This window comes from Monodelphis domestica, chromosome X (assembly GCF_027887165.1).
Source record: "Monodelphis domestica isolate mMonDom1 chromosome X, mMonDom1.pri, whole genome shotgun sequence".
Classification (NCBI taxonomy): Eukaryota; Metazoa; Chordata; class Mammalia; order Didelphimorphia; family Didelphidae; genus Monodelphis; species Monodelphis domestica.
Window position 1 is genome coordinate 25,384,011 of NC_077235.1, and position 18,724 is coordinate 25,402,734.

At 37.4% G+C, this 18,724-nt stretch overlaps 1 protein-coding gene across 11 annotated transcripts in view; it reads right to left on the reverse strand.

Annotated features, from left to right (window-relative positions):
* Positions 1–18,724, reverse strand: part of LOC103106019 (connector enhancer of kinase suppressor of ras 2-like) — a 526,863-nt gene that overhangs the window by 16,642 nt on the left and 491,497 nt on the right. For all 11 annotated transcript variants that reach the window (XM_056808958.1, XM_056808954.1, XM_056808963.1 and 8 more), the window contains one exon: positions 1,405–1,475. In XM_056808958.1, the coding sequence (XP_056664936.1) occupies positions 1,405–1,475 (71 nt within the window). The remainder of the gene's footprint in view (positions 1–1,404; positions 1,476–18,724) is intronic.

Sequence of the window (18,724 nt, forward strand, 5' to 3'; positions counted from 1 at the left end):
ACTGTCTTTTACTTATATTTATTTGAAAGTTCCTACTTGGCTCTGATCTCTTTTCATCAGGAATGCTTAAAAAGTCCTCTAGTCCAGAGGAGTCAAACCCACAGATCAAAAGCAGCTCACAATATTTCTGAATGTGGCTTGAACCAGATTGAAGTATAATCGAAAAATATCTAACAATATAAATAAAAATCAAAACTGAGTAAAAATGTGACCCATAGGGATCCTTATATATGGATAAATAGCCTTCTGTTTCTATTTGAGTTTGATGCCACTGCTCTATTCCATTAAAGATCCATTTTCGCCCATAGGATTATATTTAGCTTTGCAGGGTAAGTTATTCTTGGTTGTCAATTTGTTTCTTTTGCCTTTTGGAATGTTGTATTTCAACATCTCCCCTGTTTTTTAGTAGAAGCTGTTATATATTAAGTAATTCTATCTGTAGATCTTTGGTACTTGAATTCCTTCTTTCTCGATACTTGTAGTATTCTTTCTTTCTTCTGGCTTTTGGCTATGATATCCCCAGCATTTTTCTTTTTTGGGTTCCTTTCAGGATGTGATCAGTGGATTCTTTCTATCTTTATTTTACCTTCTGGATCTAATAGATCTGGGAAGCTTCCATTTGTCATTTCTTGAAAAGACTGTCCAGGCCCTTTTTAAAAATTATGGTTTTCAGAAAGTCCAGAGATTTTCAGATAGCCTCTCTTTGTCCTGTTTTCCAGGTCAGTTATTTTTTTTTATCAGATACTTTACATTTCTTCATCCTTTTCAATTATTTGCCTTTGTCATAATGTTTCTTGTTGTTTCATGGAGTCACTGATTTTTGTTTGGTTTATTTGGGGTTTCAGTGAATTTATCAACTGAGTAAGCTTGACCACTTTTGTTTCTAAGCTGTTTATTTTCCTTTCACTTTTCTCCTCCAGAGCTTTTATTTAATTTTTTACTTCTTGCTTCATTTCTTTTGGTATTCATATAGTCTTGAAAGAAATCCAGCTCTCAAGAAGAAAACTTCCTCTACCAATGAGTATTAGTACCTGCTTTCAATTTAGTCTTAGCAATTTGCCTGGGACCCTGAGAGATTAAGTGACTCACTCAGGGTCTCACAGCTAACATGTGTTTGAAGCAGCACCTGAATCCAGGTTTTCCTGATTCCACAATTCTCTATCCACAGTACAATATTACTTCTCTAAGTACATTTTGACACTTACATTTATTAAATACATTACATGGAAAAGGCAAATGTCCATTATTTATCAGATCATGTTATAGGTGGAAACATATATGGAGAGAAGCATATGTTCAAGTGAACTTATGTTTAAGTCATATTTTAGAAAAAATGTGACTAATTCCACTTTTCCTGTCTTGCTTCTTAGGTAAGACCTTAAGGCAATAGACCATTCCCCTTACCTTCACGTGGTTGGATATCTTTTTCTTCTGGGGAATAACCAATGGCTGCAAGGCCCAGACGGTTCATCCAGCTGATAAAATAACAAGGAGCAAATTACAATCGTCACTAGACATACTTTAAAATACAAAATTATGGAGAAAATTCTGACAGACTTAGTGAATGCCAACAAGTACTATAAACCCTTAACAGAATAATGCTTTTCTCATTGGAATAAGAATTGAGATGATATAGAATAATAGCATATACCATGACTAAAGCAAATATCTCCTAGTTTGATACCAGTCTAAATTATGTAAAAACCTTCTTTAATCATTCGATCAAAGAAAGCTTGAATTTAGCAACTCATTGCTGATAGAGAATTTCCTATGGTTTTTATGCTATTCTAATTCAAAAAGCTAAATGCCAATCTTTTTTGATTATGATGATGTTCAAGCTCAAAAGAATTACCCTGATTGTATCAAGAATTTAAAATTTCAGCAATCATAATTTTAATGAAAATAAACTAGAATTTTAAAGTTATGATAAATAGTGCCTAGTACATGGAAAACATTACAGGAATTTCCATTTTGTTATAGGCAGTTTAGACGTTACTACTTTCTCATAGTCTCCTTTCATTAGACAAGAAGCCTGTCTATATATATAGGACTTCTCTCCAAATTAGTTCAATTTTTTCCATTTCTGAAAATGCCATCAACAGAACCAAAGTTCTAATTTGGGAACTTACTTTGCCACAATTTTCATTTTTATGAATTAGTTAATTGAAACAGTTTTTTAAATAACCTTCCTATTGTGCCTATTACTGGGCTCTAAAGATAATGGGAGCTTGCTAAGTCCTCGACTTCTTGAATATCAGACACTAGAACTGGTTCTTTTAAAAAAATTGATTTAAAATCGGAGGATTTTAGAGATGGAAGGGATTAGCTTATTTAGGTCATTTTGGAGAAAACATGAAGGACAAATAGAAAATAGCCAAGTCAGATCTCATGTCTTAGAAATGGTATAGGAGAACCCTAGCAATTCCAGATCATTTAGCCAAAATTCCAAACCTCAATTCATGTAATTGAAAATAAATCGAAGACTAGGACTAGGTCTTCCTCCACAAAGAATCTCCATACTTTAAGATTCTCTCTTGTTGATATATTTTGACTACAGAGCCATACAGAAGGTAAAAGAGCATTGGCATATTAGCCTACTAACAGCCATTTAAAAGATTTTTTTTTCTGAAAAAATTGTATTGAGTTCAACTGAAACAAACAATTAGGAATGAAGTTGGGGAAGAAGGACAGAGGTGACTTTGGTACCAGAGGAAATACTCCAACAGTAAAGACTTACTAGTGTTGCCCACAACTGCAATTGTTTATATTCTGGTCAAAAATGTTCACTGTAGTACATTTAGTTGGGGTTTTGAAGAGAAGCTTTTACAAATAGTTTTAACCTGCTTACCCCCAAGAAACCTAAATAATAATAATAATCTATAAGATTACTAGAAAATTGAATAATTGTGTAAGATCATATTAGTAAAAAAATTCTGACAATGTCACTACCAAGGAAAACTAAATACTTATGATCTAATTGCATGGCACCTTCTTAGAAAGAGAGCATGGCACACGCCTCCTCTTGTATAATTAAAACTCCTCACATGGAAAGGTTCTGGCCTTGTGCTCAATTGTAAATATCAAATACACTCCATTGTTTACACTTTGACCTTCTCTTAAGTTGATGGTTGCCAGAAATGTGGATAGCTTTTTCATACACGTTTTCCCAGATTATACCATTTAGAAAAATCTCTAGGCACCACAAAGAAAACTACCATGAAATACATTTAAACAAACAAACAAACCACTTCTATTGGCCAAAGTAGGAAATTGTTTTTTAAATGGACAGATGGAAAATTGAAAACATTATCAAATAGATGCTATTGCATTTGATCTCACCAGAAATATCTTGAATCCTTTCATTTTATTTTATATTGTGAATAAACTTGAGTCTTTTTATGTTCAAGTTAAAATCAAATTCATGCTAGTCCTCAAAGACCACATCCCCCAAATATACATTAAAGAGTAGTCTAGCATATGAAGGCAGTCTGATAATTAATTATTAAAAAAATCTGTCCTTGAAGATAACTGCTACCATCGCAAGTAACACTGAAGATCAGTATGTCATTTGCTTATGTGTAAAAAACTTTTTTTTTGAAACACTGCCCTGGTCAGAATTGGATATGGCTTTCAATTCCAGTTGATTCCCCAACATGCTCCCATCTACAAAAAACCAAAGCCAGAAAATCTTTAGGAATGGTTGATCCATGAGCTTTTGGACATGCTCGATCATGAATAAAAAGATAATTTAGGAACAAAGTTCTTAAAACTTTAAAGAATGACATCATATTTAGAATTTTTTTAGTTTAAAATCTGGCAACCTCATAATTATCTAGATAATATGCCAATTTATCCAAATCAGGAAGGCAAGAGAAGTTTTCCTTGTTAGATTTTTGTATCAATCTTCTTGATTGAGGAAAAGAATGACTCCATGGATACAAGATCGTGAAATGTATAACTCTGAAAACAGCTCCTTCAGATCTCTTGTGCTCTCTGGGACAGCTTGTGTGCTTCTGAATGATTGAGATATATGCTACTGTGATCAAAATTGAGAAAAGAATTCTCTTTTGAAATGCCATAGTGATTGCTATGGTTACATGTGAAAGCGATCTGGGCTGGCTTTATAGGAAGCATAGAGAGCCACTTATATAAGAAAATTTCAAGGATACTACAAAGCTCTACAGTGAACTTTGGAAGTCTTCCTTTCCTCCTTATAGACTTTTGACTCGCTCAGATGCCATGATAGGGCTGGGAACAGCAACAAGATCAGTAGTTACTGTGAATAAGGGAAACTGAGGTAGGTTTTCTGAGAGAGGAAAGCGAACAGGTCCCTGGGATGGAGTGACTCAGATGAATCCCAAAGGACAAACTTGCAGAATGGTATGGAAAGAGGAAAATAAATCATTGATTATAAAATGGTGGATGGGCCTAATATAGCCCACAGAGGTTTCTTTCTATCTCTACACCGTTGATTTAAAGTCAGATCTTGAAAGTGACCAGAATTTCATAACTATTTTTATGGGTTGAAAATATCTCAAATGGATCTAAAATAAATTTATGAGTGAAATTGTTTTTGAATGGGCAGGCACTGACAGTCAAGTGATTAATAGATTTTCTTCATATCAGCATGCTTCTTTAATGACAAAATGCATACTAAGGAACTTGTTTGTTTAATAGCTATAGCTGACATCGATATAGCATTTTAAGGTTTTCAAAGTGTTTACAAATATTATCTCATTTAATCCTCACAGCAGCCCTGGGAGGTTTAACATATTTCTCAACAAACAGATATCTAAAACATAGCAGGACATTTATTGATAGTTTGATCTATGTAAGAAACTTAGGCAGTCAAACTAAATAGTTAGGTCAAAAAGCTTTTCTTATGTTATTGGAATTCATGGACGGATTGGCTCATTGTTCCCCTTTGTTTCCCTTCAATATGGTTGACCATTGAATGCCACATTGCATTTAATAATACACACTTTACTAATTGTCTAGAATCCTTTCTGGAGAAGGGTACAGAAAGACTATCTTTCTATTTTCTCTTTTATATTGTTTGGATAAATGCATTTTCATGAGAGATGCTATTTAAAAGATAATAAATGTTACCTAAAAAGTCAATGATAGATGATTGGTAGGCAATCTTGTTGGTAGTACCATACATTAAATGATGATAACATTTGTGGGATTTGGAGGTCCATAAGAAAGAGGGATTCCCTATTCATAGTCAGGTCCTTCAGGTGCTATCCTTTGCAGATGACCTTATGTTGACCATATTAAATACAAGACCATTGCAGAACCTCTTAAAGCCAAATCATTCAAAAGGATTTGGCCTGAGGGCCCATGCAGGGAAAATTAAGTGGTTGCAAAAGGCATATTGTTCAGACTCTGATGTATAGTTGGATGCACAGTCCCTAGGAATTAGTCCAGGAGGAAGTAATTTAAGCAGAAACTGAGAAAGATAATAAGATGAGTCCAGAATTGAAGAGGAAGAAAAGAGCAAGCTAATTTACCTTTAGGAAAATATTCAGGGATTTTAGTGACCCTAAGCTTCTCCAAGAAACAAAGGTCCATTTTTAAAAAAACTCTTACCTTCTGTCTTAGAGTCAATACTGTGTAATAGTTCCAAGGCAGAAGAGTGGTAAGGGCTAGGCCAATGAGGGTTAAGTGACTTGCCCAGGCTCACACAGCTGGGAAGTGTCTGAGGTCACATTTGAACCCAGGACCTCCTGTCTGTAGGTCTGACTCTCAATCCACTGAGCCACCCAGCTTCCCCCAAAGGTCCATTTTAAAACAATATTCTTCCAGTGGTGCTATATTTTTTTTTTGCATGTCATACAATCCATAGTCTCTGAAGGACTAAAATCGATGGCTATCCACAGGACAGTGAACAGGTGTGTGGTGGGTGTGAGTAGGCTACAAGATATCAAACAACAAGGAACTGAACAAGGGAAGTGCCATAAAGGATGCCATTAGTGTATGCCCAGAAAAGGAAGTAGGCCAGTCATATGGTGAAAGTAGGGGGCTGATGCAGAGACAGATTTTGTGGGTAGCTACAGGGCAGAGGATTCATGGAATGGTCCGTACAAGTTACAGACTATACAAGGATTGTGATTCATCAACCAATACACAAGCATTTCTTATATGCCTACTGTATACCATTGTTAATGAGATCAGAGATCAAATGAAGCATCATGACTAGTGACTCAGAAACATTTTTTGATATTTACTTACTATAAATGTGTTCATTTCAAGGATCAAAAAATCCATTCAGTTTTATTCTTGAATTCAAAGAATCTTTAAGAGTAAATTTTGATTCTGTTGTTATTCAGTCATTCAGTCATATCCAACTCTTTATAATCACATAGACCAAAGCATGCCAGGTCCTTCTTCCTCCACTATCTCTTGAAGTCTGCCCAATCTCATGTTTGTTGTTTCCATGACACTATCTATCCATCTCATGCTCCATTGTCCTTCTTTCTTTTTGCCTTCGCTCTTTCCCTGAATTCCCAACATCAGGGTCTTTTCCAATGAGTCCTCCCTTTTCATGATGTAGCCCAAATGTTTAAGTTTCAGCTTTAGTATTTGACCTTCCAGTGAATAGTCTGCATTAATTTCTTTAAAGTATTGGCTGGTTTGATCTCCTTGCTGCCCAGGGGATTCTCAAAAGTCTTTTCCAGAACCACAATTCAAAAGTGGCAGTTCTACAGCACTTAGTTTTCCTTAAAGCCCAACTCTCACAGCCATACATTGCCACTAGAAAATACCACTTATGGCATTTCTCCATCCTGTTTCATTTTGAGGAATCTAATAACTCTGAAGTTCATACTTTCTCCCCTTTTTTTTAAAAAAAAGAGGAGCCGTGTACTGCAACTGATAGAGAACCATCTAGGAGTCAAGAAGATTTGAGTTCAGCTTCAAACTGTGACATAAATACTGCCTACACGACTCTGGGCAAGTCTAAGTGAATTAATCTTGCCCCAGGCAACTTTCTATGACTCTAAGTTGCAGGGTAGATGGTGACTGGCAGTGGCAGAGGAAGTGTTTTCTCCTTGGGAGGTCCCTATACCAGTGAAATAAATCCAAGATCTGGTCTAAGACAGTACCAACAAAAGTCCTCTTTCTGTCTCTGCTTCCAAAAGATTTTTTAGAAATGTTAAACGAATTCAAATGGGGGAAAAATAAAAATGTTAAACGTTTAAGTCTAAAGTCTAAGGGACCAGCGATCTCTTAAAGAATCTAATTTCTAGCACATAGAGAGATTTTATGAATAAAATACTGACCTATGGAATAGTAGTGCATTTTGAATTAATGTATGAAAAAGCATTCTCTTGCTTATGACAGAATAGGGCTAATGAAGTGAAGGCTTCAGTTTAGTTACTGCCTAAATTATTGAGGATGGTATTTTAAAAGCATCCAAAACAATTAAATTCAACAAATATTTCTTGAACAGCCCCACTTTTTCCAAGGCCCAGAACTAGGCATTTAGTGGGAATGGGTGTCGAATAGAACTATAAAAGATTCCTCATGGTTTCATAAAGGATATAATATAATACCAGAGACAGAAGGAACCAGAGAACATCTAGTTTGACACACTGATTTTAGTTATGTAGTGCCTACCCAGAAGTCACACAACCTAATTTTTTAGGGGCACATCCAGGTCTAGAAGCCAAAGTTCCCAGTACCATGCTTATTCCATCAGCCCACATTGGTAGTTTTTCAGAAGGTAAGGAAAATATTGCATGCAATCTACAATAATGACATGTAACTACGCTATTTATTCTGAAGGGCAGCTTACAAAATAAAACAAGGGAGTCCTCTAAAAAAGGGTTCACATAGTTATAACACCAATGTCGCACCTACATCAGGAACACAAGGACACATTATTCAAGATGGACACTCATGCAGTCTGCCAAAAGCTGTCTCACAGAATCAAAATTTCAGAGCCACAAGCCACCTCTGAGAACATCTAGTCCAACACACACCTGAACAAAAATCTCTTCCCTGACATGTAATACCCAGGGGGTCATCTAGCTTTATTATAGACCTCCAGTGAGCAGGAACTCTAAACGTTCCTGAGACAGACCATTTAAATTTTGGACAGCTTGAATTGTTCAGAAGCTCTTCCTTCATATCAAGTCTTAAGTTCCCAATGACATTTTAATTTGATTCTGGCAGGACTCAGGTGTTTTGCAGCCTGCATTTTGCCAGAGAGCAGTGAGTCTGTCCCCAAGAACTAGAGTGTTAGTTAAATGCTTTATTAACACGTAGGTAAACTCTACCTAAAGCATCCCTCTGGGGAAATGCGGTTAGCCTACCTCGGTCTGGTCTAGATGAAGCTTTGCTGCCTCTTTTCAATCACCAACTATCCCTTTAATAATGCTTTGAGAAGCTCACTAGCCTAAAGTTTGCAGCCTATATTCTTTTCATCCTCCACTCCCTCCTTTTAAAAAAATTAGAATATTTCCTCTTTCCTCTTCTTGCTATACAGGCCTGATTGTCTATGTCTCTCTTGTGTAAAACTGATTGATGTCTTTTGTTTTCATATCACCTTTCTTTCCATACATATCTCCTCTTCTAATAAGCTATCCCACATAACAAATATTTTAAAAGAAAAAAATAACAGTTCATCAGAACTAACCGACCCACAACCTGAGTCCTGACAGTATATGCAATGTTACGCCTCTCCTGTTCTCCACGACCTTGCAAAGATCATGAACGGTAACTCAGTAACCCTCTCTTCTAGTTATTTCCTTATCCTGGTATGTAGGGATAAAGGGATCACAGACTGAGAGCTGGAAGAGACCTTTAAGTCCATTTAGTACAATCTCTTAATTTTAAAAAATAAGGAAGGCCTAGAGAAGTTAGATGACTCTACTAATGTCACACAGGTAGTAAAGAGCAAACTTGGAGTTTGAAGGCAGTATCTCTAGAGATTCTAGCACCAGCAAATGTTCCTTCATACTATTCTGACTCCCACAGATAAAGTTCATTGGACCTCATTGAAGACAGCAAGGCTATTTCTTACAATTTCTCTTTTTATGGCTATTAACTCAATATTGGCTATTTTTTAGAGCTAATATAATCTTTTCCTATCCAGAGATCATTCTCCTTGCCAGAAAAAGACTTTAGTAAATTAATAGTTGTCCATCTCTGCCTTCATCTGTTCTCAATGTTCCATCTCTCCAGGGCAATAGCTTTTTCCCATCTTTGATCACTCTCTTTCCCCTCAACACAGCTACCACAACCTTTTGGTCCTTATTCTTAGCTCATTCTTAGCTTTAGTGTTACTGACTCTATTTATCACTGGCCATGCCATGCTTTTGTATTGCTCCTTTGTTTCCAAGACTAAGTTAAAGTCATAGCATGTTCATTTCCAATCTAAATAAGAAGTCAAGTCTGAGAGATGAAGTCACTCATCCAACAAATATTTCTTGACTAACTGCGGTGTGCAAAACTATGTTAGGTGCTGGAGGGGAGGCAACTCTGACCTGGTCACCAGCTTCAAAGAATTTCCCATCTCCCTGTAGACTTGGATGTAAGTAATATACATAGCAGAAAGTATAACCAAAGATTTAGGAGAGGTCAGAGGAGCGAGAAACCAGGTAGAATGGGATCACAGGAGACTTCAAAGAAGAGGTAGCACTGGAAGGACCGGTGGAATATAGGGAGATAGAAACAATGAAAGCAGAGAGACATTTCAGGCATAGGGAGGAAATCATGAACAGTATATGGGAAATGATGAATAGACAGTTTGGCTAGAGTATACAGTAAATAAATGGGAGTAGGATGAGATAAGTGGCTCAGTGAATAGAGCACTGGGCCTGGAGTAAGGAAGACTCGGCTTCCTGAGCCTAAATCTGGCCTCAGACACTGCCTAGCTGTGTGATCCTGGGCAAGTCACTTAATCCATTGGCTTCAATTTCCTTATTGGTAAAATGAGCCAGAGAAGGAAATGGCAAACCCCACCAGCCTCTTTGCCAAGAAAACCCCAATTAGAGTCATGAAGACAAGACACAGGGACATGCCTGAAAATGTCTGAACAAGAACAAGGATGAGATAAGGCTGGAAAAGTAAGTTGAGGCCAGATCTTGGATAACCTCAAATGTCAAGCTGAGGATAGACATTAAGAAGCCACTTAGACAAAGGACACGTTCCATGCTTTAAAAAATTGAAGGGAAAGCATGGAGATATTTTTCACTAGACAAGTTCCTATGACAGTTCAAAGTGATTCTAACTTTCTTTTTTTCTGGCAAGATATACATGCCACTCTGAAGTTTTAGCTGGAAGGGCATATTGCTTTCTTCAGATACTGTTACTATCACACTTTCATTACAGATAATGAACTGTCAAGATTTTTAGGAATAAAAATGATACAAGCATCTTTTCAATAGGGTTTCCTATTAAAACTCATACTTAATTCCTCAAAGAGACAGCCCTATTTCATGGCCCAAGGCAAAGACTGTCAGGGCCAAGGTGGCTCCTTCACATTTAATACTAATCAAAGGCAGTTCTCAACTTCAGTCTTTGGTTTAAAAATACAGAGGACACAGCAGATTAATTCCTATGACCTTTTCTCACTTTCTATCACCATGTCCGTCATCATCAGGGCTAAGAGGAAGCCTTTCATTATTGAGCTAGAGCAGAGATCACTAGGGCATTCTGTACGTTTATGCACCTCATTTCTCATCCTGCTCCATGACTGAGGAGGTGGCTCCAACTTGGAGTGTGTAAAACATGATCCCATCAGGAACACAAATTCAATTTCCACTTAAAGGAATTGAGGCATCTAAAGGAATATAAGTGGCAGTGTGTGTGTGTGTGTGTGTGTGTGTGTGTGTGTGCGTGTGTGTGTAGCTCAGAGTCTTTGTTTTAGGGACAGAATCTGAGATTTGAAAAGCAAAAACCTTGAAAGAATTCTAAAAGAAGATGCTCCTGAAGGTGCTTTAGTCTACGATAATGAACAATAATTAAATACCTGCCATTTCCTAGGTCCTGTGTAAGACACTGGGGGATACAAAGGCAAAAAATTGGTTTGTTGTTTATATCTGCTCTCTTGCTATAACTGAACAGATATCTCAGATAAAGTGGAATCACCCCCACTTTTGATCCATTTTATATGGCAAACTGTTCCCGAAATGTTCCGTGTTAATCTGGAACATTGGGTTACTATATGTTGGAGCAGGTTCAGGATCTATACTCTGTCTTAAATCAGAAACTGTATGTCAAACTCCTCTATCATGTCTGAAATTTATTATATAAACAGCTAACTATCCATTTTCCCTAAACACTAGTATGATAACCATAATTATAGGATAATGGGATTTTAGAGCCAGAAGGACCCTTAGAGGCCATCTATTCAAATCCCTTCAGTTTAGGAAACTAAAGTTAACAATAATTAATGCTACATAGAGCTTTAAGATTTTTAAGGTGCTTTGCATATGTTATCTCATTTGACCCTTTACAACAGCCCTTTTGGCACCACAGGTATTATGATACCCACTTTACATATGAGGAAACTAAGGCTGAGTGAGATTAAGTGACTTATCCAAGGTCAGAGTGGCAAAACAGTAGGGCTTAGAATCAAATGTAGATCTTTTGACTTTTAGTTCAGTGACCTTCCATGACTCAGATGTTTCCTCTTTCTTCTTCCAAAAGTTCTGAATTGCCATGCTGGCTGGCTGCCAGATCAGGAAGGGATATTACGAAGACTACTGAAGTAATATATTTCCTCTTCCTTATTAAGGTAAAGGAAGAGGAGTAGATGTATAGAAGTTGGGCTGGGAGTTGATAGAAGAAAGGAAATAATATGACCTAAATTACTTGCCCTTAGTCAAGTCATATCACTAGTTAATAATGTGACTGGTCAAATTTGAATCTGGGACTTCTGCTTCTAAAACCATCATTGTTTCTACCATACTGTGCTGTCTCTTAATGAACCAACAACACCTTACCTTTCCAAGGTCCCTTCCAGCATTAAATCTATATATTCATGACATGGTTCACCTCTCTAGCTCTTTCATAGCTTTCTGAATCTATGTTTTAGTCTTCCTTATGATTCTGCCTAATCGCTCTTCCAAAGGCCAGAAGCCAATGAGCAAATTTGAATAGGCTGCCAAGATATTTTATAAAGTAAACTTTTAGTGAAAGAATTGCCATCATTTCAATATGGGGCATTGTTAGTAATTTTGGAGATAATGGCGTGCCATCTCCTTTGTAATATTCATCTCACCCCATTTTAGGTGATAAGGTTTACACATAATGTCTTGGAGTTATTTACTATAGAAGTATCCTTTCAAATAACATATGGAAATTAGTGAATTTTCCATATAGAACATTAATATCATGATATAAAGAAAAAAACCTCACAGCTTTTATCCATATTAAGGTTATCCTAATAGTTCAAAAGGTTCAAAGCAAATTCAAGGATATTCTTGAGCTAACAGATGTACTATTTATTCTATTTATTAAGAAATGATGCCCCAAGTCATATTACTCTAGAGGGCGTGATAAAAAGAAATACCTCACTTACTTAAAGAAACAGATAATTTTAACAGACTCAAAATATGGGACACTTGTCTCATTAAGTACACTAGTTAGTTGTTCCGGCCAGAAATAATCTGGGAGGAACATTGTTCTCCTTCACTTGGGGAGTGAGGTGTGATTCCACAAAGGTAGAACTTGGTCTTCTAACAGCTATTCTGCCTGAAACCATCTCTAAAACCATGGGTATGATAAGAAGGAAAATCAGTCTTTTTTGGCAGTCATCCTATATACATTTCTGAAAGTATGAAGGCCATAGAATATAGAGGGAAGGAAAACAAGGGAAGGGATTAAGTGTTTATATAGTGCCTACTATTACCTCATTTGATCCTCAACAACACTGAGAGGTAGTTGCTGTTGTGATCCCTGTTTCATGGTCAAGGAAAGTGAGGGGAACAGAAGTTAAGTGATTTACCCAAAGTGACACAGCTTCTAAATATCTGGGTCTGGATTTGAACTCAGGTCTTCTTGTCTCCAGGCCTAGTATTCTATTCATTGTGGTACCTAGCTGCCTCTAAAAGGGAAGGAAACAAGCACCTACTTTGTGGTACTCTGCTAAGCACCTTTTACAATGTTATCTCCTTTGATCTTTACAACAATCCTGTGAAGTGAGTACCATTATTATCCCTGTTTTACAGTTGAGGCACCTGAGGTAGTCAGAGCTTAACTGACTTGCCCAGGGTCACACAGGAAGTATCTCAGACAGGATTTGAACTTGAGTCTTCCTCATTCTAGGCCCAGCATTTCAACCACTGGGCCAGAGCTACTGAAAGAGGAGTGGAAAGCACAATTCACAAAAAAGAATGGTGTTCAAGGAAGCGATCCAGTGTTCTAAATATGTTTAGGGTAAAATTCTGATGATTTCTAATTCAGGTGGCCTGCTGCTTCACCTAGAGGGACCAGAGCTAGAGCGTAATAAGCAAAGCCCAGCCCAATTTCATTCTGGCTACTAGAAACACAACTCGAAGCACACGTCCTCCTGATTGAGAGTCAGCTGGGAAATCTTTCGATGTAAAGGACAACACATCATTCATGGGAGCCAGAGAGAACAGTTCAGAACGTGAATAGGTTGGTTTATGAGGAAGAGGCAGAACAGAGATAAGTTCTAATGTATATAGGGTTGGGAGAAGTCTCTTTTATTTACACATTTAAGAAGATGGGTAATTGGCAATTAAGTGGTGTTTTAAAGAGCTTTATACTTGCCAGAGAGTAGCTATTATTAATTTAGTATCAATAAAATTGACATTAAACATAAAATAAAATCCCAATGCACTGCAAAGCAGTGTCCAAGACTCTGCCTATTTTGCCTCAGTGCTTTCTTCATATACATATCTTTGTTTTAATGGAATCTGTGTTGGAGCACAAAATGTGCCTATTGGTGGGATTTGTCCATTTGTGGCCTAGGTTAAAATGATTTCACGGCTTTAGAGATGGCTTCTGAAGGACTGTAGAAAACATTAATATGATGCAATTTTTCAATTAATGTGGCATGTGCAAAATGATTAATACCAGGAGGCTGTACCCTGATTGCTGAGTCTCAATCTTGACTTGGGTTGTATAATTTGGCTGTTTTCCCAGGCTCTCTTAAGTCTAAGGTTCTCTCTGGTTTTGCAGTATTCCTCAAACCCCACTCCCCCATAATCGGAGGCTAGGAACACATTTTCATAGAGCTAGGGCTCAGGAAAGAAGTGTTCAGGAGCATCAGGTAATTACAAGGCCCAGAATCTCATGTGGGAGGAAAAGTCCATTACCTATTTGCAAGCTGATATCTCCCTGTGGCACATCACTGAGGAATATTTGACTGGTCTTTCCACTTAAAGCCTAGGCTGGCTTCTTTAATACCTATTCAGTGTCCACAAGGCAGTCGGCAGCATACAGAGCACCCAGACAGATACAGTCCCAGTCCTTAAGGAAGTTATCCTAAATTAGACCCACATTCAATAAGAGGGACGAGAGAGTTAGAAGGAAGAGAGAGATATAGAGGGAAGAGAGAAAAATGAGAGGTAGAGTGCTTTAAATTTTAAAGACACATTACCTGGAGTCTTTTCCTTTTACCACAATAGGAAAAAAGAGAAAGGTTTGATTCATACAAAGTTAAGAGAGATGAGAAAGGATGTAATGGATAATCCCTTTCCTTGGTTTCAGCCACTTTAACCTCTTCATTCACTCTGGCAAAGAAAAGAGGTAGAAGAAAATTCTCCAGTATTATAGAATTCTTTTCTAAAAGGAAAAATAGGTTCCATGTTTAAAAGATGAATATACAGAAAGGAAACCCTGCAAAATGCTGGCAGAAAGCTTGTGAAAGATATTAAAAACTCCCCATGTGTAGTTCAACAGAAAACAGAGAAATATTTATCCAATTTCAAGTCGTTTCCCACGCTACCCCCCTTTCTCATAGACAAGGGTGTTAAAGGTGAATAACATAAGCTAAGGCCCTAGGGAAATGGGGTAAGTGCTGGTAACCAAACTCAGAATAGCTCTGCTCTCCTTACAGCAAGGGAGGCTGAAAAGGCATGAGGAAACAAGAAGAAGAGATCAGGGGAGTAAGAACAGTTTTTCCTTTGGAGTTAGGACTAAGCAAAGTGCCCTCTTGCCACATTCTGAAGGGACTGGGGTATTGATTCAAGGGAGGAGGCCTTTTTGATTACTTCAGATCTCTCTGGTCAGCCAAGGGAGAGGCCTTGAGCTGACAAAAGAAGGAGCTGATTAAATGACTGTTAACCCCAAAGTGTATTTTACTAGATTGTGACCTTTTTCCTTATTCTAGGTGCCTTATAGTTAGAGAGATGTCTGAGGGCTTGGGAGAAAGGGGGACTGTCACTGCTTGGATTGATTGGATTTAGAATAATGTTAAATTAATCAAACTATTTCTGATGAAATTGTGCCTGAGACACAGAGTATAGTATATGTGTGTATATATATAATATATATGTATGTATACCTCCAAAAGATTCTTTTATGAGAGTTTTGCATCTTCTGGGTCATAAAGAAAAAGCAAGGCCCCAGCTGCTGGTGGGAATAATTAGAGATCATAGAAGAAGGACCTTGGCTGACCTGATGTCTCTCTCTCTCTTCCTCTCCATTTCTCCCTCTCCCTCTCTGTCTGTCTCTCTCTGTCTCTTTCTCTCTCTCATTCCCTTTCTCTCTCTTTCTCTCTCTCTTGCTCACTCACTCTTCTTCCTCTCCCTTGTCTCTGAACTCAGTGCCTGACATTTCCTCTATTTCCTAAATAAATACAGAACAGAGCACATCAAAATGAAATACTGTCCTGCTGTTACTCAATGATTTTTCAGTGGTCAGATTTCTGCTCTTAGTGACATTCGTGCCTTTCCAGTTCCAGATCAAATTGTTCATATTTCTCTTTCCTATAAGGTTTATTGGAATACGGATGTTCTTAATATTAGAGAAAGCCTGGGATCTCCAGGGAACATGTGGTGATGCCCTGAGGGAAAGGTTGAGTCTATCAAATCCTGACAAAGGCTATATGTTAACTGTCAAAAAGTTACACTGGGAACCTGGTAGGCCCCTTTTTCTAACACAATATTATTGCTGCCTTTGACAGGAATCACCGGAAGAAGTGAGATACTTATACAGATGTTCTGCACACGGCAAGCATGTGTGTTATGTGTCTGGAGATCTCACCTGCCTAGGGAATACATACACAACTCCAAATGTTAGATTTCATTGTTCTTCCTGTTTTTCGCAATCTCTTCCTTTTCAACACTTTTGTCTTAGTAACCACCTTTTACCTTAAAATGGCAGAGTAATTGGTGGCCCACATATTGATAGGGGGACACTTGCTACTTCTTGTGTGCACATCCCAAATCAAAAGTCCAGGACTGGCTGGTACTGTCATTAATTATCTTCTGTTGATGTTGGCCAGAGAGGCCTGACTAAGGATAGAGCAAGTAAAGAAAGAACTGTGAAGCTATTGCAAGAATTTTATAGGATTTTCCTAGGAAGATCACAATGTACCTACTAGAAAAAACAATGTCATTAGCTCCCCAGCTGGCTAAAGTCAATGCTGAATGGTGCCATCTATACCTCTGAGGGAGAGACAGAGGAAGGAGAGGGAAGAAGCATTTATGAAGCACCTACTAGGTGCCAAGCACTTTATGAATATGATCTCATTTGATCCTCACAACCACCCGGGGAGGTAAGTGCTATTAGGATCCCCATTTTTCAGTTGAGGAAACTGAGGCATATAGGTTACATGACTTGCCTAGAGTAATACAGTTAATCCTTGTTGGCAGTCATTAAATCCATCCTTAATCAGGACAACTTGGAGTCTCATTATTAGCTTTTAAAATATTTCCTTTGAGATTTGAAAGCACTAAACTTTTGGTTTTGCTCACCCTGAAGTAAAGTTAAGACTAATATAAGGAAAAGTTTCCAAACAATTAGCACTGTTCTCAAAAGAAATGGTCCCTAGAGCTAGCTGGTTCTCTCACTGGAGGCCTTCAAACAAAGAAAGGATGACTACTTTGGGGGTACACTATAGAAGTAATTATTTTCTGATATTGGTCAGGTGAGCTTTTGTCATTCTACATAAGAACTGACCCTTTCTCATAAATAGGATTAATATGTCAGAGTCAGGTTTTAGCAACTTTACTTCTAGAAGGAAAGATTTAAGGTTGCCACATGAATGGGGAGCAGATGGAAATACACTCTCTCTTTCCAGTGTCCCATATGCCATTTAATGAAAACATTTGGAAATGTCCTTTCCCTTAAGATCCAAGGAAACATGCAATAAGTCAAGAAAAAACAGGCACTTTTAGAATGAGCAATACTCTTCATTACAATTACTGGCATAGAAGGGCTTGCTTATCAACATCTCACTGAAGCAATGAAACTGTGGGCCTTAGGGTGCCTGAGGGAGTTCTTGAATTCTCTTTTGGCCTCCTCAGAGAACAGTCTGAATCTCCAATAACTTGAAACAAGCTGAGAAGGAAGCAATGCTTAAATGGCTCATTTCTAAGACCACACAGATGTTATTATTGACAGTATCATCAGGTTAATTAAGAATTCTCTTAGTGGCAATAGAGTTGGCATAATTCTCATTTAAATGGACACTTCAAGACGTACACCTCACTAACATTAGTTTAGTATGCCATGTCACAGAATTGGCGAGAGAACATTTCACATCCAAAGGAACGAGTTGGGAAAAATGAGTTATGCTGTTGCAGATGTCATCTAATTAAATTTATGGAGAGAAGTATGGCATATTCAATAGATTCTATCAAACATGGTCGACTAATTCAGTGTCAAGGATGTCAGGAAAGAGGAAGTCAGGCAATACTTAAAGAGCTATAAAATGATTCAGATAAACTGAATATGTCACCTAAAAGCAGCTCCTTGTTTAAAACTTCAACCAAAGCTGTCTATATGAAGAATTGGTTCAATGATTTTGATTGAATTGAATGGTCAGTTCAGTAAACAACTGGAGTGACCATTTTTTAGTTGAAATGATTTAACTAAAATGACTGATTTGGTCTCAGAAAACACAGACTGAAAAAAAGAAATTGGATTGGATTAGAATTTTTAAGCTGATTCGATTCTTTATGGTTTATGAGATTGACAACTTTCATATTAGTTTCATTTGGCCACGAAAGACCAATTCTCAGAGTTGGGTCTTAATTTCTCTCTTTATGAGGCTATCTCCAGAAGGCCTTCAAACGGCTTTGTACTCTGGGCTTCCATAGTGGTCTCTTTTACATTTCGGTCATTCTCCGAGTTAAATATTTGAATAATTTCAGACTATATCTCAAGTTTTATCATTGTTGCCATATCATTATATCATTGTTACCATATTATTATATCTGAAAAGCAAAGCTTAAAAAATTCTTCCTGAGTGTCTTCCCAGATTTCTACAAGGACCTATACCAAGTGTTCTCTGAGTTCATTTTGTCCAGAACAACTGCTTGGATAAGCATGGTCATGGGTGAGAATAATTTAAAGCTTGTACCTGTGTCATCCAACCACTTCATTTTTGTTTTCCTGAGAAGAAAATTATGGTTGATATTCCAGACTGAAAATAAGAAGGTTAAATGACTTTGCTTAACAAACTCATCAATTCATATGTTTCAAATCCTTCCTAGCAGTCAGTGCTCCAGCAATCATGTTTGCTACAGTTATTAGAATAAGAAGTAAATTCACTCACAGAATAAAGTCTAGATATTTT